The 22,437-nt window shown below is 39.2% G+C and overlaps 1 protein-coding gene across 2 annotated transcripts in view; it reads left to right on the top strand.

Annotated features, from left to right (window-relative positions):
* The window catches only part of TBC1D19 (TBC1 domain family member 19), a 147,298-nt gene that overhangs the window by 110,362 nt on the left and 14,499 nt on the right, over positions 1-22,437 (top strand). For both annotated transcript variants that reach the window (XM_043572824.1, XM_043572825.1), the window contains 4 exons: positions 4,609-4,693; positions 7,577-7,621; positions 17,939-17,971; positions 21,356-21,465. In XM_043572824.1, the coding sequence (XP_043428759.1) occupies positions 4,609-4,693; positions 7,577-7,621; positions 17,939-17,971; positions 21,356-21,465 (273 nt within the window). The remainder of the gene's footprint in view (positions 1-4,608; positions 4,694-7,576; positions 7,622-17,938; positions 17,972-21,355; positions 21,466-22,437) is intronic.

The raw sequence follows: 22,437 nt of genomic DNA, 5'->3' as shown, positions 1-22,437 counted from the left end.
CATGCTAATGAGAGATCCTAACGCCCCTTTATTAGCATCATGGGAAATCTACCTCTCTTGGTTTTTCCTCAATCTCTAAGACTCGTTCCTTCCCTTCTCCTTCATATCTTAATGTTCAAGTGCCTCAGGTCTCAGTTCTTGGTCTTTTTCTAGTTATACTCACTCACTTGCTGCTTTCACCAAGTTCAACTCTCTTGTGATTTTCATTATCATGTATATGTTGATACCTTCTAAACTTACATCTTCAGTCCAAACTTCTCTCCCAATCTCCACCTGCCTATTCAATACCTCCACTTAGGTTTTTGGAGATATCTCGAATTTGGTATGTTGAAGACTGAACCCTGATCTCACTCCCAAAACTGTTCCACTCAACTTTCCCTATTTCAGTTGATAGTAACTCCATCTTTCCAAGCACTAAGCACCTAGAACAGTGCCTGGTACATTGTAGAAACAGAAGGAAAGAATTAGTGAACTGATTTTTAAAAGATAACATCTGTAGAAGTCATTCCGAATGGGGCACATAATAAAAGTAATTAAGAGATATGGCAGGTTGAGTAAGTGTAGCTCAGTCCTACGTGTCATAGGAGTCAAGTAGAAGTGAATAGAGAATGGGGCAAAGGCATCATTCAAAAAGATAATGGTTGAGAATTTTCCAGAAATGTGGATAAACAAAATTTAAAGTTGAAGAAACACGACAGTCGTGAGCCATATAAATAAAAACAAATCCCAGGGGTGCCTGGGTGGCTCATTCGGTTAAGCTTCCAACTCTTGGTTTCAGCTCGGATCATGGTCTTGCAGTTCGTGAGTTCAGGCCCCACATTGGGCTCTGCGCTGGCAGTGCGGAATCTGCTTGGGATTCTCTCTCTCTCCTGTCTCTCTGCCACTCCCCTACTCATGTGCTCTGTCTCTCTCTCTCTGTCTCTCTCTCTCTCTCTCTCTCTGTCTCTCTCAAACATAAATAAGTAAACTCTAAAAAATAAAATAAAAACAAGCCCCAAATTAAATATACAGTGGGGAAAATACAGAGTATAGAATAAAATTAAAATAATAGTAGTGGTAATAGTAATTGCAGCTAACATTTTAATAATATTCACCATTTGCTAGGCACTTTTCTACACACTTTATGTATATTAATTAATCCCACAATAGCCTCTGATGTAGGTATTCTTAGGGTCTGCATACTCTGCATATTACACGTGAGGATATTGAAACGCCAAGAAGTCTGGTAACTTGCCCAATGTCACACAGCTAGTAAGTAGTGGAATAGAATTTCAACTCGAGTGGTACAGTTTCAAACAGAGTTCCAAAGGGTTAATACATTTATCACAAAATGAATTTATCAAAAATGCTAGGCAAGTGGGAAGATTTCATTCTTTTTTTATGGCTGAGTAGTAATCTATTGTATTTCTATACCACAACTTCTTTATCCATTCATCTCTCTTGCCATTTGCAGCAACATGAATGAATCTAGAACGTATTATACCAAGTGAAACAAGTCAGACAGAGAAAGACAAATGCCATGTGATTTCACTTACATGTGGAGTCTAAGAAAACAAAACAAATGAACAATCCAAAAACAGATTTATAAATACAGAGAAAAAACTGGTGGTTGCCAGACTAGAGAGGGGTGAGGGGATGGGCAAAATAGGTGAATAAGAGGCATAAGCTTCAAGTTATAAAATAGATAAGTCATAAGAATGAAAAATACAACATAGGGAATATAGTTAATAAAATAATAACTTTGTATAGTGTTAGGAGGTAACTATACTTAGCAAGGGTTGCATTGCTCAATGTATAGAATTGTGGAATCACTATTCTGAAACTAATACAATATTGTATATCAACTATACTTCAACGAGAGGGAGACAGAGAAAGAGAGAGAGAGAGAGAGTGAGAGAGAGAGAGAGAGAGAGAGACCTAGAGGAGAGAGAAGAAGAAAAGATATGTGAATTTGGAGGCTGAGATTAGAGCTGTACAGTTTCAAGCCAAGGAACACTTGGAGACACCAGAAGCTGGAAGAGGCAGGGAGGAATCTCCCCCAGAAGCTCTGGAAGGAATATGGCCCTGCCTATACCTTGATTTTGGATTTCTGGCCCAGTAGAACTGTGAGAGAATAAATTTTTATTGTTTTAAGCCACTAAAAAAAATGCTAGACAGAATTTCCTGTTTGAGTCAGGATGCGCTGGCTTACACTGTGATAACATACAAGTAAAAAATCTCAACACAGGTTGAGATTTCTTGCTCGTGGTCATGTCCCTCTGATAGGATGGGACCTAGGTCTGTGTCATCCTCACTCCAGAACCTAGGCTGATAGGGTAACCACTGTCTAGAACACTGGCGGTTGCCATGCAGAGGGAAAAGGAATGTGGTTACTGCTCCAATTCTTGAAGCTTTCATTCAGAAATTTTCAAATGACACGTATGTATTTCACTGACTGAAGAGCAAATCACATGGCCACACCTAACCCCAAAGGGGCTGGAAAAGACAGGCTGACATATAGCCAAAGGGGAATAACCAGAAATATTTGATGAAAAACCCTAAAGACTTTCATAATCTAGGTGAATATACAGAGAATATTTTAAATGTGGGGAGGAACTTTCTAAGCATTAAAGTTTTGGGAGATTTGAGCACATAAAAATTAAGAACATCTCTGTGTCAGGGGGTGCCTGGGTGGCTCAGTTAGTTAAGCGTCTGGCTTTGGCTCAGGTCATGATCTCATGGTTCGTGGGTTTGAGTCCTACATCAGGCTCTGTGCTGACAGCTCAGAGCCTAGATCCTGCTTCCGATTCTGTTTCTCCCTCTCTCTCTGCTCCTCCCCCACTCACACTCTGTCTCTCTCAAAAATAAACAAACAAACAAAAAAAAGAACATCTCTGTGTCAGCAGAGCCATTTGAAACATGTAATTAGACCAAAGGTCAGAATTGTTAATATACAAGAAATGTAAACAAATCAATAATTTTAAAAACATCTATTTTAAAATGGACTAAGATGATGAGCTGGAAAATAACAAAATAAATGCAAACGGAAAAATGTTCAACCATATTAGTAATTAAAGCAAAATGCTGTTTGTACTTATAAGATGCTGATAACCTGTTTTGATGAGAATAAGAGAAAAAGTACACTGTCTTATTGCTGTATTATTGACAACAAAAACATGACAAACTCTATCTAGAGGGCAGTTTGCCAATGTGTATCAAAAGTTTTAGATTTAAAATGCCCATTGCTTTGACCAGACAGCTGGTTCAGTTTTAGGAATTTAAGTAAAGGTGTACATAAATATTTAGCTATAGGGAAGTTTACTTCGGCACTGTTTATAGTTGGGGAAAAGTGGAAGTAATTAAATGTTCAACAATAAAAGACAGGCTAGATAAACTATGTTTATTCATATAGTGGCATATTCTGCAACATTAAAAAAATGTGGACTTGGAATATTTATTATAATACTGAGAGAAAATAGATTATAGAACAGTATGCCTAACTATTGTTTGAAAAATGTATGTATGTATGTATGTATGTATGTATGTATGTATAAGAGCAGTCTGAAAGATATACATCAGAATATTAACACTGACGGGCTTCTAGGTGTTTTTTTTTCTCCTTTTTTGATGATCTGTATTTACAATTTTTACCATAACCGTGTATTGCTTGCGTAGTCTTTTAAAATACAGTAAAAGTCAACCAGTGGCAATGGTTGGTACATTCCGCCATTGGTCCTCACTGATGCTTAATCTCCATATCTATTCTTTTTCTAAAGCTGGGCCCCCTTTTTATGCCCTGGACCCACAGTTTCTCCATGGGTCCTGCTTCCTAGTCCAACCCTGACCTTGTGCCCCTGTTCTGTTAACTGGGCTTCTACCTTCTGTCATTCTCGATTCTTTTCTCAGGAGCATCTTTTCAATCCCAGGTTTTCCAATACCAGGACCCAGATTTCCTGTCACTAATCACCTTAGGATTGACCTCCTGCCCCCAAGTTCCAAGCTGGTCTCAGCAACCCGGTCCCTCCTAAGGACATCGTTGATCCTGACTTTCTGCCCTTCCAGTTTTCATCTCCAGGCCGACTTGCCCCACTGCACCTGCTGGTCAGGACAACCAGCTTCTGACCTGTATTAGCTCTTTAGCTCTCTCTCGTTCCGCTGCTGCTGTCCCTTCTAGATACCCAGGAGTTGCTCTCCCTGACACACCCACCTGTCTGCTCCTGCATCCCCGCAGAGACTCTAGTTCCAGCTTCCTGCACTTCCCAGGCTGCTCTGTGGGCCACGTAGTTACCTACGGTCCTCCTATACATTTGTCATCGTGTCAAATGTCTCCCAGCTACTTCTCTTTTCCAGGTGGAAAACAGAATAGAGGAATCAACTGGTGGTTAGTAGCTTGTTCAAGATTTACGGGGCTCACAGTGAGAAGTCTGGGTGAACTTTGGCCATCGCATTTGGCATCCCCTGTAACACTTAGTGCAGGTGCACCAACAGAGGGCACTCCTCCCATTTGCAGGCACAATACTGAATTGGAAAGATTCTACCTCAGTGCCTCCTAGGAAGGAAGTAGCGATGAATTAATTACCTGTTATAAAACAGTGCTTAATTGTTTCTTTCTTCCCCTGTTGTACCTAGGTATTACTTTGTTTCTCCCGGGATACATCTGTGTTGGGTCATTTTGCGTACAACAGCGCTTCACCACCGAAATCATACATCAGAGGTAAAATTTTAGTTACGTAAAGGGAGTATTTTTTAAGACTTACAAAATCATAGCAAGACTGTTACATGTTATAGCATATATTAGTGTTGTTAATTTTTTTATTGTTAATGAAATTGCTCTCAGATTGTTGCAACCGTGCTTTCAACTCCTACTCAAATCACGGGTGAACAACTCAGCACAATCAAAGGCGGGTGGTTCCCAGAAGCAGCACTTGAAGTTACCTCCTTTATCTTTCCTGTTTGCCCGCTCCTCTATTGCTGTTTTTGTCATATCTGTTGACTTTTATTTTCCCCCCTAACTACGAGTTTATCACATGAATTTGCTTCTTCTGCTGCTTTTTTTTAACTTCTCTATTCCTTCTCTCAAAATGTTCTACAGCACTTAAAATTTGATGTAATTTATATGCTATTAGCACTCTAATTTCTATTTTAGTGCTTTCTTCCCTTCTTTATCACTAGCTGCCTAGCAGATATTGCTATTTCAATATCCTGCTATTACCTGACAGCTGAACTAATTTCAGCAGGAAGCCTTTCTCAATTTCTCCTTTTTATTAAGTGGTGAACACCAATCACTGAAAGCTTATAACCCTATTGTGTGTGATCATTCTCTGTTCCCATAAAGAAGTAAACTCTTTCTCCCATATCTCCTGAGTCTGACTGCCTGCCTGATTGCTGTAACCCCTGCCCTAGGATGAGCCTATATTACCTGGCTGGGATCAGGCTCCCCCTCCCCAAACTGGGGGGCTCTCTTAACTCCACTGCTTCTAAACTGAGCTTATAGAAACCTTTGGTCTGCTTGTTTGTTTCTTTAACATCATTTGCTAAAAAGCTGACTGAAGAACTTATTTAATGGGTTCACTTCTAAACTCAGCCAAGATTTTAAGGCCCTCTATCAGTCAATTTTGTCTTAACCCAGCTCACTTTGATTCCCTGATTATCCCACGTGACCATATTTATTCTGGCCTATATATATTCCCTACATGTGGAAAGATTCCCACTCCTCCCCCACAAAATCATAGGTCCTTGAGGAACTAGGCTATATCTTACTGTATCAGAAAAACTTATTTTTCCGTCCTGTGTAGGGAAAAATCCAGTTCTTTCCTACTGTGTTTCTCTACCATGTGTACCATTTACTACTCACATAAAACACTCCACTTCCGACACCAAATATATGGGAATTTCCCCTAAAACAAGAAACAAGTCTCCGACACCACCTGGGCATCCTACAACTTAGCTCAGTTCTGCACTGTGTACCCAGAGATAGCCTCACATCCCACAGACTGAGGGCTCAGTCCCATGAGACTGCCATACCCCTCACACACATACACACACACACACACACACACTCTTCTGATGACAGTCAAAACCCCGTTTATCACCTGTGCCTCTGACCAACCAGCTATAGATTAGAAGTTCCAACAACCTGCTTCTTGGGTTCAATTAATTTGCTAGAGCAGCTCACATAACTCAAGGAAACGTACATCTACCAGTTTATGAAAGGATGTGATAAAGGATACAGATGAACAGCCAGATGAAGACATACATACGGCGAGGTCTAGGAGGGTCCTGAGCATAGGAGCTTCTGTCCCCATGGAGTTGGGGTGTGTCAGCCTCCCAATATTGATATGTTCACCCACCTGCAAGCTCTCTGAACACCTGACTACTTGGGATTTTATGGAGGGTTTCTCACATAGGTATGATCAATTTACTAACTCCATTTCCAGCTCCTGTCCCCTCTCTGGAAAATGGGAGATGGGGCTGAAAATTCCAGGGTTCTAATCATGACTTGGTCTTTCTGGTGACCAGTCCCCACCCAGGAGTCCACCAGAGTCATCCCAATAGAACAAAAGATTCTCCTAGTCTCTTATCACTTAGGAATTTACAAGGGTTTGCACCTAGCCCCATATTTAGTACCCAGCTAGTACTCTCTATCATCTCCCTCTCTCTGTCTCTCTGTCTCTCTTTCTCGCACTTTCTCTCTCTCTCTCTCTCTCTCATCTACCTTTCATTATTCCATTCTCCTTACTCACAAGCTCAGTGCTTGTTGTCTCCACCCTAACCTAAGCTGCTCATTCTTCTTATTTGTCCCCTCTCTGCCACCACCCCCAACAAGAAGAGCAAAAAAATTTTTTAACTAAAAACCTTATCTTAAAGCCAAGCGCAAGAATGCATGAGACTTTTCAATAGAAAAGTCAACGAAAGGTATTAGAAAAAACTGTCAAGATAAAGGCTATCTAACGATATTCAATGGAAGGTGGGGGAGGGGACCTCAGAACCTTAAAAGTTAAGGGAAAGCTATATTTTTTTAAAACTACTTTAAACATTTGATTATAGCGAATATACTTTCATTTTCTGAAACAATTCTGCTTTCCAATATTTAGCCTCATTCTTGGACCACATGAACTGTTTTAGGATTCAGAAAATATTACCACTATATGGTTTAAGACATTTACTTGTTAACTTTTCAGCACATTCCATAAGAATGTAAAACCAATGAGGCGCTGCAAAACTTAGGACTTACTTTAATGAACAGATTAGAATTGTTCATAGTTAGCAAAACAATTCTATGCTTCTAAATAGAGGCTTCTCTTCTTAAATGCTTAAGGCACTTGAAAGCATTTGTTCTTTTAATTATTTTGTATCAATTGCCTCACACTTAAATTTGTATTATTGACTTTAATTGATGAAAAGATTTGCTAATATCAAAAGATTAGCTGGTATATTTTCAAATTAATTCCATTTCCTAAAATGAAGTTAAAGGAGATCATACTGTGCCTTTTAAAAGTGCATTATTAGTACATCCACAAAATAAGTTAATTTTTGAAGATTTATTTTATTTAATCATATTGAAACCTTCTATGGTTGGTTTGTTTGTTTCTTACAGGAAAACTAGGACTAGAAGAATATGCAGTATTTTATCCACCAAATGGTAAGAGTGATGCTATTGCTTCCTCTAGTGGGAAATAGGGAAATTACAGCTTTTATAACAAAATGTGACACTATCTTTAGATGGATACTTATTCATTATCTAAAATAAACCTTGTATGGAATAGCTCTTTTAATTAACTTTTCTATGTTTGTGGTAGGTTTGTGTTAAATTCTGTACATCCTCCCTGGTTTTCCTTCAGACCGGTAGTAGTGTCTGCGAGGAGACTGAGTGGACTCAGGCCCAGGGTGTTTCATTTTCCTCTGGGGGACACTGACTGGGTCCATCCAGGACCTTCCTTCTGACTTCCCTGCAGCAGAGCTCAAATCGGTTGAGTGTATTGCCTTGTGTTACACTTTATTGTTCTTCTAATTTGACAAGGGTGGTATTTATGAAGTAAAAAGATCTTGAAGAAATACATCAGCCAAATAATCTATTTTAACTGTGTAAAGTGATCAAATGTATAATGATCTCATCAGATATTAACTATCCCTCTGAGATTATGGGATAGTTTTTAAGATCTGCTTTTTGGAAAAGCAATCTAGAGCATTCCTTATTACAATAATGTTAGGCTGCATCCTGAAGAAGTTCTGTTACCCCAGCAGAATTAAGAACATGGGCTTTGTAACCCAGCCGACCTGGGTTCAGATCCCAGTCCCGCCAGTTCGCCCTATGACCTTAGTAAGTTCCATGGCTTCGCTGAACTTCAGACGCATCCCCTAGGGCCCACGGATCAAATGAGACACAATGTCTAAAACGTCACAGTGACTGATATGCAGTGAGTGCTCAAAAAATGCAGCTGTTACCGGCGTGTTGAGCTTTTTTGTTGATCTCTCCATGTGAAAGCCGTGCTTGGCTTTCATGGCACTGTTCTCTCCACGCACCTGTCAGAGTGATCTCGCGGGTTCTTTCACGGGCCATCCTCCCCTGCCCCTCTGTAAGCACCAGTGTTCTCCAGTGTCCCACCCCACCCTTGTTCGGCTGCCCTTCTTTTCATACATGTTCCCATGTACCTGCTTTGTCGGCTCTATTTGTTCATTACTCTAAAATTTTTACCTACAGTTCTGACCTCTATAGTAATTAACTCAGGCTTAACATATCTCAACTTAAATGCATTCATTTCTGTTCCAATACCCACTATTCAAAAAAGAATACAATAAAATTCAAAAATAAAAAAAAACAAATAAAGACCAACAAAATAAAGACCAACAACAAAAAAGCTGTGCTACTTCTCTCACAACTCACTGTGCTCTCATCTAACCAGTAATTCAAGGCCTAAACCCTGACTCCTCTCAGCCTCGCATCCCTCTCCTGTGGTAAGTCACCAGGGCCAGCCGGTTTTATCTTCAACATGCATCTGGGACCTCGCTCTCCCTCTCTTCCTCGCCATAACTGCCGCCTTGCCCTTATCCAGGCTTTTCCATCTCTGGCTTATTAATTGCAACAGATACCTAACCGGTCTCTCTTCTTCCAGTGTTTTCTAGCTTTGCCTTGTCTTTCACAGTGCTGCCTGAGTTACACATCGAAAAGGAAAATCTAAAAATTGCTTTTTTTCCTTCAAGTTGTCTTTTCTGAGAAACGGAGAGGGGAGAAGGGGCAAAGGGAGAGCGAGAATCTTAAGCAGGCTCCACACCCAGCTCAGAGCCCGATCTCACAACCATGAGATCTTTACTGAAATGAAATCAAGAGTCAGACGCTCGATTGCCTGAGCCACCGAGACACCTCTCTCCTGAAAGTTTTCTTAATGGCTTCCCATCTCTTCCCAAGTGATGTCCAAGCCTCTTAGCCTGGTGTACGAGGACCTCTTTTGACCCGGGCCTGTATTCAGTCTGATTCCTTGCTTTGTATTTCACCTTTTCCTGTCTCACTGTCTTTTATCATAGCAATACCAAACGATTACCTCACACGTGCACGTGCACCCCTGCCAACTCTCTCAAAGCAACGTGCAGGGCTCAGCTCAGGCATGATCCTTTTCAGGAAGCTTTCCCTGAGTCCTTGGGTTTGGTTATGGTCCCCCCCTTTTTTTTTTAGCTCCCATAGTATCCAGTGTGAAAGCCTTTGGTATCTATTTTATTGTCACGACATTATTTGTTTATGCTTTATCTTCCCCTCTAGATTGCAGGCTTCTTAAGGTGGAAGGCCATGTATCTTTATTCCCTCAGTACCTAGCTATAGTAGGAGGTTAGTGAGTCTTTATTTGAACTAAATTAGAGAGGATTTTTAATTTGAGCATTTACTTATGTTTATTACCTCTGCCTCTTCAGAAACTTAAATTTCAGATAACTTTTTATGTTTATCCAAGAATCAGGAAACCAGGGGAAAAATACCTCTGAAGAGCCAAAAGAGGTGTCCACGGAGTCAAATTCCTGCTCTCTCCATGCCTAGGAGAGCTTTTACTTAACACACGTGCCTAACAAGCTTGGTTTACTGGTGTTTATGCCCCCCTACAAAAGTGGAAGCATAGAAAGAGGCCCACACAGATGGGAAAAATGACTAACAACAGCAGAACAGCAATCAGAGGCTTCACAAAGGAAAATAGAAGAACTATAATAACCAGCACATAAGAGCGCTCCAGAAAATCTGCCGGGGACCATTTTATGTAAAAGCCAGTAACCTTGTGACTTTTTAAAGAGTTACGGTGCACGTGTATGTACGTAGTTATAGTATGTACTATAATAATTTAAGACTTTTATTAGGCACTTGAGACACCAAAAAACAAATGGCCGTAATAATAGCCGTGACGGCAGTCAGGGCGGCGGCAGCTAACGTTTTGCAGGCAGAACTGTGTACCAGGCAGTGTGCTAAACGCATTACGTGCGGCAATCCGCTTGGTCCTTACAAGGCGTAGCCTGCCGAGGCAGGGACTAGTGTTATCCCTATTTCTAGATGAAGAAGCTGAGGCACAGAGTGTCCATTTGCTCCGCCGATGAGGGGCAAAGCCAGGCTTTCAATCCGAAGCTCTTTGACTTCAGTCTTCTTCATCACCATGCCCTATTACCTCAGAAAATGTTACCGTGTACATTAGAGTGGCTTTTGGAAGAAAAGAAAGGGGCTGATATGTTGAAAAAGTGGACGTGTAGAATAGGTTCTAGAAAGATTTTCATTCAGAATGAAAATAGTTTAATACTAAATGGGGTGACCCCTACAGCCACTCATAAACTTCATTCTTCAGAATAATTTTTTTCTTTCAGGTAATTTTAAAACCTTGCCAGAATCAGAGAGAGCTCTCTTCTCTGGGCATTGAGTCCAAAGTTGCAGAACAAGAGGAGACAAAGACTAGTCAGTCTGTTTTCCCTTTATTCTTTCCTCAAAGCAATACTAAGCAGCACTTGTATGTTATCCATTCCACTGCTGCCCCAAATAGGATTACTTTAAAATCTTAAGGACACCTCCGCCACTGACCTCATTTGAGGCCTTGTCGGTGGACAGACTTTCTGTAGCAGATTCACTAAACAACTGGTAGGCAAAATTTCTGAGCTGAAGAGAGTTTTCATAGGAATTATATAAGCTTCTCTTGTTTTTACTTTTCGTTCAACTTATATAACTTGTTTTCATTTATTCATTTAATACTTACACAGTCCTGCTCTGGCTCCCTCTTCTATTCTAGGGTGGGTGATCTGCAGTAAAAAGTACCTACTGTCAAGAAGCTTACATTCTAGTGAGGGAGACAACAAGCAAGTAAATAAATAACCAATGAAAATAATTTCAGTGAATGTGATGTGAACCATGAAGGGGAACAGAAATTGATAGGGAGGTGAAGAAGGGTGTGGCTTTAGGTAAAGGGCTTTGCCTTTAAGTAAACGTAAGGCTTTAGGTAAGGTCACCTTTAGGTAAGGTGATCAGGAAAAGTACTTCTGAGGAGGTAGAATATGAACAGAGACCAGGATATGCAGAGTGAGCTGTGCAATGAAGTAGGAGAACATTCCAGAGGGAATACATAGCATGTTTAAAGGCCTAAGACGGGAACCTGCTTGATGGTTTGAAAGAACAAGACGGCCGGTGTGACTGGTGACAGTGAGCAAAACATAACCTGGTACTAGGTGAGACAGGAGACTTAGGGACCAGGTCAGATAGGGAGACAGTTGATCTAAAGTTTTGTCTAGTAAGTCTAGTGTCTGGGCTTCCTCAGGAATAGTTTCTGTTAATCTCTTGTTTTCATGTGAATGGGCTATACTTACCTTTTTTTTTTTTTTTTTTTTTTTCTAATTTTAATTCCAGTATAGTTAGCATACAGTGTCATGTTAGTTTCAGGGGCACAATAGTGATTCAACTTTCCATATATTACTCAGTGCTTGTCATGGTTAAGTGTACTCTTAGTCCCCTTGAGCTATACTTTCTTATTTCTTTGCATGCCTAGTAAATTTTTTGTTCATAACTAGATATCTTGAATATTATAGTGTGGTAACTCTAGAAATCAAATTGTCTCCCCTCCCCAGAATTTGTTGTTGTTGCTTGTTTAGTGACTTTTCTAAACTACTTTGTCAATATTGTGTTGTTTTTTTGTATGGAGTGCCCACTGAGGTCTCTGTTCCATTAGCCTAGTGGCCAACTGGTAATTTGACAGAGGTTTCCTTAAACATCAGAAACCAAAAGAAAAAAAATCTATCCCAGTCTTTGCAGGTTGGCTGTATGTTGAGGTACTCCGTCGAGGCTTAGCCAGGCCATTTAATTTTTTTTTTTTTTTAATTTATTTATTTGGAGAGAGAGAGACTCTAGAGAGCGCAGGGGGAGGGGCAGAGACAGAGGGAGAAAGAGAATCCCAAGCAGACTCCGCTCTGTCAGCACAGAGCTCAGTGTAGGGCTTGAACTCATGAACCATGAGATCATGATCTGAACCAAAACCAAGAATCAGACGCTTCACCGACTGAGCCACCCAGCCAGCCCTCGCCAGGCCGTTTAGAGTTCTACCCTAGCCTTCACTTCCTGCTTGCCCAGAGCCCAGAAGTCTGGCAGAGGTGAAAGCCGAAGTACTTCTCTGATCTTTTCTAGATTCCCCTGAATACAGAGGAGTTTTTCAAAGCCTTTATATCTCCATATATATCCTTCCACAGCCTCTTCATTTCCAGGCTTGTCAGTCTGTCTGCTGCTTGCCTCATCTGTTATCCTTTGCTGCCCCAGGAAGCTTTAGCTAGTATATTTGCACCTAAGTGGGCAGGCCATTTCAGCCCAATCCCTCAGATAGTTACTAGACAGGTCAAAACACACAACCACAATTTTTCGATTCACGATCCCTATTGCCAGCAAGGTGCACCAGGAACATGGGTGCAGGAACATCTTCATAGCTGCCTCCAAGCTGGAGAATGGGCGATGGTAGGTGGGTAAATTAAAATACCACAATGCTTTCTTTCCAAAGTTCAGCAGCTTCTTTTTTCATGAAGGATTTCCTTGGTTGTAATTTTTTTATTTTTTTGTTTTGTTTTATTTTATGTTTTTTTTTTTTTAAACAAATTACAGAACTCAAAAAAAGTTGATCTAACAGTTGTAGCCAGCTTAACCGCTGCTTTAGCGGAAGGGCAGAATTTTGGAGTTCCCTACTCTATTCTTCTCAGTGACATCTCTTCTCTGATTCCTGACTAATATTTTTAAAAGATCATGCTCACTACTGTGTAAAATAAAAGTGTCACTCTATGGGGTGCCTGGGTGGCTGAAGCATCCGACTCTTGATCTCAGCTCAGGTCTTGATCTCCGGGTCATGAGTCCAAGCCCCACGTTCGTCTCCATGCTGAGCATGGAGCCTACTTAAAAATAATAATAATAATAATAATAATAATAATAATAATAAGTAAAGTGTCATTCTAATATAAGCTCCGAGAGAACAAGAACCTTTTGACGACCAAGAGATCTAACACCTAGAATCATGCATAGCGTAAAGTCACTGCTCAGTAAATGTTATTGAATGAGAGAGCCAATGAATGAGGGAATCAATATGGAAGAACCTAGAGGAACAAGAATAGAAGCAAGGGAAGGAGACAGGAGAAATACACATAGATCTGACTGAGATTTAAATACACAGCACAATATACCAATACCATTTGTTTCCTATAAGACAAAATAATGCTAGTGAACATTAGGTAGAGGCATTTTAGGACTCTACATCAGGGCAACTCCATGCCCCTCCCCATCCTCTGGAAACATTGTCCATGTCTGTAGACACTTTTGGTTGTCAGAGCCAGGGGGAGGCGGGGTTTTACCAGTGTCTCATGAGTAGAGGCCAGGGATGCCATTAAATACTCTACAGTGCACATGGGGCGCCTGGGTGGCTCAGTCGGACTTAAGCGTCCGGCTTCAACTCAGGTCATGATCTCGCGGTTTGTGGGTTCGAGCCCCGCATCCGGCTCTGTGCTGACAGCCTGGAGCCTGGAGCCTGCAGCCTGCTTCAGATTCTGTGTCTCCCCTTTCTCTGCCCCTCTCCTGCTCATGCTCTGTCTCTCTCTGTCTCTCAATAATAAATAAACATTAAAAAAATTGAAAAAAAAAAAAAACGACAACAACATTCTACAGTGCACAGGACAGCCCCTCACGACAAAGATTAGGAAAGGCTCTTGGAAGCAATAGTGAAAATATGTCATTTTAAACCTGCTCACAAGTGTCCAGTCGATAAATAGCAATGTACTTTGTCATCTGTATTAATTAAATAAAGTAAAAACATCTCATAATCCAAAATTTATTTGATGTATAACTTTAGACATAAGTTGAAAACCTAATCAAATTTGTATTTAAAATACGGTTTTCAGATTGATACTTAAATATGGCTATGTTCTGGTATTTGGGAAATTTTAATTGCTGAAATAAAGTAACAGTGATATTCTGAAGTTCTGATGCATAAAGACAACCGAAATAGCTAGGAAACAATTTAACCATTGCCGTATCCCTACTCTTACTGACCTGTAGGCTACATGTAGAATGAGAATAAGCAAAGGAAATGATTATTTCAACAAATGAGTTAAACTTTACCAAGTAATCCCACATGAAGGAGTGTAAAAATTTGGAATGATGTTAAAGTCAATCAGACCTGAAAGCTGTGGTACAACTATAAATGCTGAGTATTAACAGAGACAGTGAGGAAATGAAGGGAAAATATCTAGTAAGTGTGAAGCATGTTGATATTTGGTGTATTTTCTGAGTCATATTTACTATTTATATCTTAATCTAGTTCAAGATTTATTTCTGTGGCCGATGTTTACCATTCTGAGCTATGTCAAAGGCCCATTAAATTATGGCTTTGAAAAATTATTCCTATTCAATGGAACAGGCAGTTAATATTTTAGACTTTCTTTAGATGGCCAAAGGATGGCTGGGCTCTTAAAATAATCTGTTGTGGCAAACTTGGAGGACTCTAAGGCCAGAGGAGAGCTGGTAGCCCAAGCATCCCGCTGCCTGTTAGAAGTATACTCTGGGATGGTGGCCACGTGCATGAAACTCGACCCTTGAAACACTTGAAGCGACAGGAGGCAAAGGGAAGGATTTGGGGAAACTGGCCAAGAACGCGACACCCTCTGCGATCAAAGAACTGTTCTAGGTGAAGTGTGCCCTAGAGTGTTAGTGGATTCTTCACTGCTTCTTATGCCTTCTACTTTTGTTTGCCAGAATTTGACTTTGTCCTCCTTTAACAGAGCAGACAGTGCACCCTTTTCTGGAATCTTAAGCCCTGGCTAATCTTGATTAAGCTGAAGTGAACCCTTATCTAATACTGACAAAAAAAGAAGTTCTTAGGTTTAAGCCGATACCTAACTGTGTTACTGCCTCTTGTGAGAGCGTAAAATAGCTCTGATTGCCGACCATCTGCTGTGTCCTCAACTCTGCACTGGTGCACATTGAGGACATTAACTCACTGGTGCTTTAGTACAACTCAGTGAAGTTGTCTTGTTCATCTCCATTTTCAAAAATGAAAACACAGACTCAAGAGAGTGTTGGTAACTTGCCTCGAGTCACACAGAATTCCAACCACATCTGTATGAGTTCGTTGGACATTCGTAATTTCAATACTGAGTTATTAAGAGCTTCCTATTCTATGTGTTAATTACTTATTCATAAATTAAAATTACACTTCAATATTTTTTTTACTTGAAAAAAAATTTTAGGGGCGCCTGGGTGGCTTGATATCAGCTCAGGTCACGATCTCAAGGTTGTGAGATCGAGCCCAGCATGGGGCTCTGTGCTGGGCATGAAGCCTGCTTGGGATTCTCTCTCTCCCTCTCCCTCTGTCCCTCCCCTGCCACGCAAACACACTCACTTTCTCTCTCAAAATAAATAAATAAACTTAGAAAAATATTTTTTATTGGAGTATTATTGACACACAATGTTACATTAGTTTCAGCTAACCAACATGGTGATTGGACAAGCCTATACTATTCTGTGCTCACCACAAGTATAGCTACCTTCTGTCACCGTAGAGCACTATTGCAATACCAATGACTATATTCCCTCTTTTATCCCTGTGACTTATTCATTCCATAACTGGAAGCTTGTATCTCCCATTCCCCTTCACCCATTTTGCCCACCCCCCAACTTTCTCCCCCTAGCAACCATTAGTTTCTTCTCTGCTGCACTTTAATATTTTATTTAAAAGCTTTGATCATATCTATAAAATGCTCCAATTTCCATCAATTTGTATCATTTGTAGAAGATACTGTGGGTGCTGAAGATATTACACAGTAGGAATTGTGTCCCTTGCCTCAAATAGCTTATGACCTAGCTGCTTCTAGAGCAGCTATAAATTTCAGAACTTGAGGGAGATGTGGGGCCAAGTCACCCTAATATTGCATCCCTTTTTGCTGCTTGACGGTTCACAAAGTCATTCACTGTAAGCTTCCTAATTAAAAGTGGCTTGTCCTGACTAGGGTAGTCCTATCCTTGGATCCTTAATAAATATTTGTAGAAGATGAAAATCATAATAGTAACACCTTCACTCCTGACTACCCTCACCTGCTTGTTCAAATGTTGTTGCAATAGCTTAACAGAGGAAAGAAAAAGGGGTTTTGCAGGAAGAATATAAGGGTTTTGGGGGCGCCTGGGTGGCTCAGTTGGTTAATTAAGCGTCTGACTTTGGCTCAGGTCATGATCTCACAGTTTGTGAGTTCGAGGCCGCACCAGGCTCCGTGCTGACAGCTCGGAGCCTGGAGCCTGCTTCAGATTCTATGTCTCCCTCTCTCGCTGACCCTCCCCCACTCACACTCTGTCTCTGTCTGTCTCTCAAGAATAAATAAACATTAAAAAAAATTTTAAAGAATATAAAGGTTTTATATGATAGCAACCTGCTTTGAGAGGCAGTATTTAGAAAGATACAATATATACTTACATTTCTGTAGAACATCAAAATATGCCTACTGTCTATTAACTCATTTGTCTCTCGGATTTTTTTTTTCATATGTCAACAATTTTATCGTAGAAAAGTTAGAAAAGACAGACTTGTTTTTTTTATTTTCTAAAAGCCTATAATCAGGAAAGAAATAAAATTAAACAGCAGAGAGAGAAGGTAGAAAAAGATGGTTGTTCCTAAGAAGAAAAAGAGACTCAACCAGAGATATAAACAGAGAGAGAGACTTGAAGAAGGAAGGTGGTCCCTCATCTAAGTGCTCCGTGCAACTCAGGCTGGTGGCTATCATGTCATTAGGAATGTTGACTACTCTTATAACTCTAATCTGGTTTTGAATTTTTTCAGTTTCTAGAAAGCAAAAGACCTTAAAGTTGGTAAAGAATCTTGCCACTGGAAGATCCTTACATGTCCGGTTTTCTTTGGATCTCACAAATTTCTCTGCATTTACTCTAGACATGATTGTTAAACGTAGAATTTTAGAGCTAGATGATATTTCAGAGACAGTGTTAGTTCCTCTGCATGACAGGCAGTTAACTAAAACTCAGGAAGTTCAGTGACTTTCCTGAGGTGACCCAGCTGGTTTATGTAAGCTGGTCACTTATCTTTTTAACAGATTGGATTCTAATATACAGGATGAAGTTGTTTCAGGAAGGACATAATCTGCTGACTTTCTGAGACCATCCTAATTTGTTCTTAAACTTAGTTTTGCCATCTGCCCTGTTCTGTTTTTGTAACATATTCAAAGTTTTAATTTTTTAGCATTATCAATAGAAAGTTTACTGGGTATATATCAAAAACTTCTGGTTTGTTTTTCTCCAGGTATTAAAAAGCATATATATTTTTTTTATTGGCTACCATCACTAAGTCTTTCTGACAGTCATGAACAGAGTTGAAGCAAAAATAGCAAACCTTTCTATTTTCGTTTTTAATCCTCTGAAGCTTACCTAATAACTCAGTGGGTATATTAATTGAAAAGAAACACTTTTTTTTTTCATCTTTTTTAGGTGTAATCCCTTTTCACGGATTTTCAATGTATGGTAAGTTGGGCTTTAAAATATTCACTGTTTTTATTACACTTCAGAAAATTAAAGATGAAGATCACAGTTTATACCACATCACCCACACGCTTACCAAGTAACTGTACACATTTTTAAATATTGAGTTTAGTATTTGTTTATACCGCCAATTAAACTTTTTAAAAATAAAGGGTCATCATACTTTCTCAGATGATGACTGCTTGGCCAATTAAAGTCAGAAGACAATGTGGAAGTGATTTTGTGTTTACCATTCTCTAATCCAATGGAAACGCGCGGATTTTTAGTTCTGACGGGTGTAAGAGGAGGTTGCTGAAATTCCCGAACAAATTTTAAACAAATAATAGGTGAGAAAGGATGTGAAGGGAGGGCCAACACTAAGTCTGGGTTTATGATTTCTCTAGACTAGTCCCAAGGTACATGTGAAAGACACGTGTGCAGGCTTAACAGCCCCGAATGCCTTTCTGGCCTCCCGCGGCATCAAACGAGGAACACAGAAGCTTAATGAAGCTTAATGAAGATTAGCAAGAGTGCTCTACACCTCAAAACCACTTAATTTTTAAATTTTCACACATTACATAGAAACCTGTTGAAGAGCGTCGTCGCCAAAGTCGCTACCCACCCCCCCACCTGTACGCTAAACAGAAATACTTTAACGTTTTCCTTTTGTAAGGAGAATCAGCAACACGTTAACCCTTTTCTTGGTAAAAGCCCCTCAGTGTTCAACATCAGACAATAGTGGTGAATGACATAATATAAAACTTCTAAGACCAGCATGCAGTGAAAAGGATTCAGAGGACCCAGGAACTTTGTACTATGCTACCCTTCGTGGTGTTGATCACAAGCTTCCATTATGGGGCACTCTGCTTTATTCTCTTGAGCAACCAATGTTCCATAATGTAATACATAATGTTACGATGTTTCAGCATACTTCTCTTTTCTAAACACATGAGGAATTTAAAATAGAAAAGCCCCCAAAAAGTTACTAAATGTTTACATCTAATAATAAAAGTGCTGTCTTTTTATCTATTTCAATTCCAGCTGCAAGAACTGTTCAAGTAAACGGCTTTTAAAAAGTGAACTTGAATGATTTGGAGGACATTAATGGTGTCAGGAAAGTTTAAACCTTCTAGCAACTCTTAGGGAATAAAATACATCATTGACTCTGAGTCTGCTTGTTCACACTTCTGGTCACTTAAGTATTGGCTAAGGTTTATACACCAGAGGGGAGAATGTTCACTAAGGATGTAGATGACACAAAATGTTTGGTACAGAGTTTATTAACACTCTCTTAGAAATATGTGGGAAGCACCCACAAACACCTGGCAGCAACCACCCATTTAGAATACGAGAATAATCACATACCATCCCCGAGGAACTGTAGTTAGTACTTTGCCACCTCGGTGTTAGTTACTGTAGTGCTTCAAAATTACAATACTTATCTCGTTTACAAATGGATTTAAACTGGCCTTCCTCTCTCCCATTTATGCAGATGAATGAAGTTATTGTAGGTATAGCATATCATGACTTCATAAGTAAATTCCTATGGCACAATATTTAATTGGATAAAAAGACAATGCGCAAAGTCATTTTTACGAAGGAACCAGATAGGGAGATGCGCTTTCGATAGAAAATAAACTCACGTAGATTTTTTTTGTATATTGTACATAATGGACTAAAGCTTTTCCATTTCATGGAGAATTTCATAAGGAATTCAACACAAACGGTAGTGGTATCTTTAATAATAACTGATTGCAAAGGTTTTTGTATTATACATGTTTGTAAAAAAGTGCTCATTGAAAAATTCTTTTATTCCTTCACTGGAAATGACCGTTAGGGTTGCTGAACCCATAAAATCTTAAAATTCAGATTATAGGTTTTTACGTATCAGTATCTTTAAAAGTTAAAGGAAAAAATATGCATAAAAAGGTAAATAAATTTCAAACCTTCACTTTGAACTTATAATAATACCATGTATTTGTGCCACATTGCTTTATCTTACGTTGTTATAATTAGAATATGAGTTAGTCTTTTTAAATATATAGAATACCTTTTTAAATATAGAGACTACCTTAATAAATAGCAATTTATTTTGGTGGTAAAATAAATTTTTAAAGTTAGTTTTTAAATGGAAAGTCACGGCTGTCAGCTTTTAAACATCTGTATGTATATAACATAATTTTTTTCTCTCGGTATATAAAGTAGGGGTTTTTTTAGACTCCCCTAAAATTGACCCTTCAGAAAAAAGTGCAGTCTCTCCCTTGCAACACTAGTTTTCGCTGATTCACTCGTCTGTAATACTGTGCACTGCCATGTAGCCCAGATCATTGAATGTTTGTATTTGTAAGAATTTAAAATTTTTTTATCATTTTTCCTTTCACTTTGTGAAAAAGAGGTGAGTTGCCTCATTGGTTTCCCTGATGACTTAATGCCTCCTGCTCTCAGGGCATTACTGACAGATTATGGAGCCTGAGAATTTCTAACCTGTCCTTTTTACATCATAGCTGAAATTACCCAAAAAGTAAGTCATCTTGTGTTAAAATTAATATTTAGGTAATACAGTTTTATGTGTCTGCATTATAAGTGTGCTTATGCTGCCTGAAATTCTTGAGGTTTGAAAAGATGAAAAGCACAACCATATCAGTCCAGAATAATCCTGTCTTATCAGCATCTGAGATTAGGACTTCCTGACATTCAGTTGTGGGGTCTCTGATTGAGTTGACCCACCCATGTTTAATTGCCAAGAGTTGGGTGCAAAGGAAGACGTAATTCAACATTCATTAGACAAATGAATCCTCTGCCCGAGGGTTGGTTTATTGTGAATCTGTGAAAACTGTCTTTACACGATGCTGAGATATGGACCAATAGTCTAAACTGTTCATCAAAATCTTTATTTTCAAACTGAACTAGTTGAAGACCATGATTCTACACACTAGTCACGAATTATCTTCTATTTTGCTTACCGGACTTCCAAAATAAAAAACTTTGCAAAGCGGCCTGGATCCTTTGTGGAACAAGTGAAAAATGAATTGCCTGATTGTCACTCTTTACTATTTCAATTGAAAAGAAGAGAGACTTGACTTTCCGTAGTTTTTTCAAGTTACTTTGAATTTTTCATATCCCTAGGAGTGTAATTCCATTGTGCCATTCTGGTAGTCAGTTGGGATTACAGTAGTTTTTAACGACTCCTTCCTTTATAGCTTTTAATGACTGGACTTTTTACGTGTGTATATGCTTCCTTTTCAACACGATAAAACTACGTATGATTTTAGACTTGTTGAATGAATATTACCATAATATAGATTTATTCTTTCATGTTTTGTTGACTTATTTTCTAAAACTTTAATAGTTCTACCATGCTATTGATTGCTTTCTTTATTCTTTCAGTTGCACCGCTTTGTTTTCTGTACCACGAACCTTCCAAACTGTATCAGATATTCCGTGAGATGTACGTGCGTTTTTTCTTCAGGCTACATTCCATCTCTTCTCACCCTTCTGTAAGTTCATAAACATTGGATCAAATTAGACTCTAATCTGTTTTCTTCCCTTAAGGAAAAGTCTCCTACTCGGTTTCATTGTGAAGCAACACATTGTAATTTGTGCTTTTAAGCAACATATTTCTGTAGAATAAATGAAAAGAAAAAAAAATTGATATTTAAATACTTTGGGTGATAATGAAGGAGGAAAAAAGCCTTTATCAATTGCACTTACATTATCTTTTATATGTTAACAGAAAAAAAAAAAACCATATAAAAATGTCTGTATTATTCACTTGGACAAGTATGCCTTCTTTGCACGCTGGTGTCCCCATCTAGGAGATGAGCTTGATATATTTCTGTAGTGCTCAGGAGAAGAGCACTTGGGTAGTCCTCGGCTCATGGCCAAGTGTCCTGTAAATAAATGAGTGCTGTTTTTACTGTTGTTGTTGCTGTGATGATCATCATCATCATCCCTTCTTTGTTAATGAAAATCGAACATTTATCTGTCACTTATTTTTCAATTTCACATTTGACTAGTTATCAGTTACCATACTGATATTTTCTTTGTGTTTATTCAGTAGAGAGCTCCGTTGACCTCAAAGTCAAAGAGGAGCATATCGGGAGTTGAACATTTTTATCTGTTTTATTTGGCCAGTCCTTTATCATATCTTTTTTTCCACCCGTGAGCTTGAGTAAAAGCAGTATTTATTTTATATATTTTTTTCACCTTTGGGCCTGCTCTGGTTTACTTGTGGGTAATCTGACTGACTCTCCAGAAGAAACAGTAACTTAGAACAGGTATCAGGGCTACCAGATTTCCCTAAAGAGAAGACTCTGTCCCTGCTGTTAAACTGAATTGCTGTTCTTTATCCCCCCCAGTTTAACCCTGTGTATTCCTGTTCCGCTTCCCTGTGTCTCCACCTTTGCTCGCATACATTGCTCGTGAGAGCCAGCAGATAACAGAAATCCAGGATGTCTCACATGAACAAA

The sequence above is a fragment of the Prionailurus bengalensis genome, chromosome B1, assembly GCF_016509475.1.
Source record: "Prionailurus bengalensis isolate Pbe53 chromosome B1, Fcat_Pben_1.1_paternal_pri, whole genome shotgun sequence".
NCBI classification, from domain to species: domain Eukaryota; kingdom Metazoa; phylum Chordata; class Mammalia; order Carnivora; family Felidae; genus Prionailurus; species Prionailurus bengalensis.
This window is presented reverse-complemented; position numbering and strand designations above follow the sequence as displayed.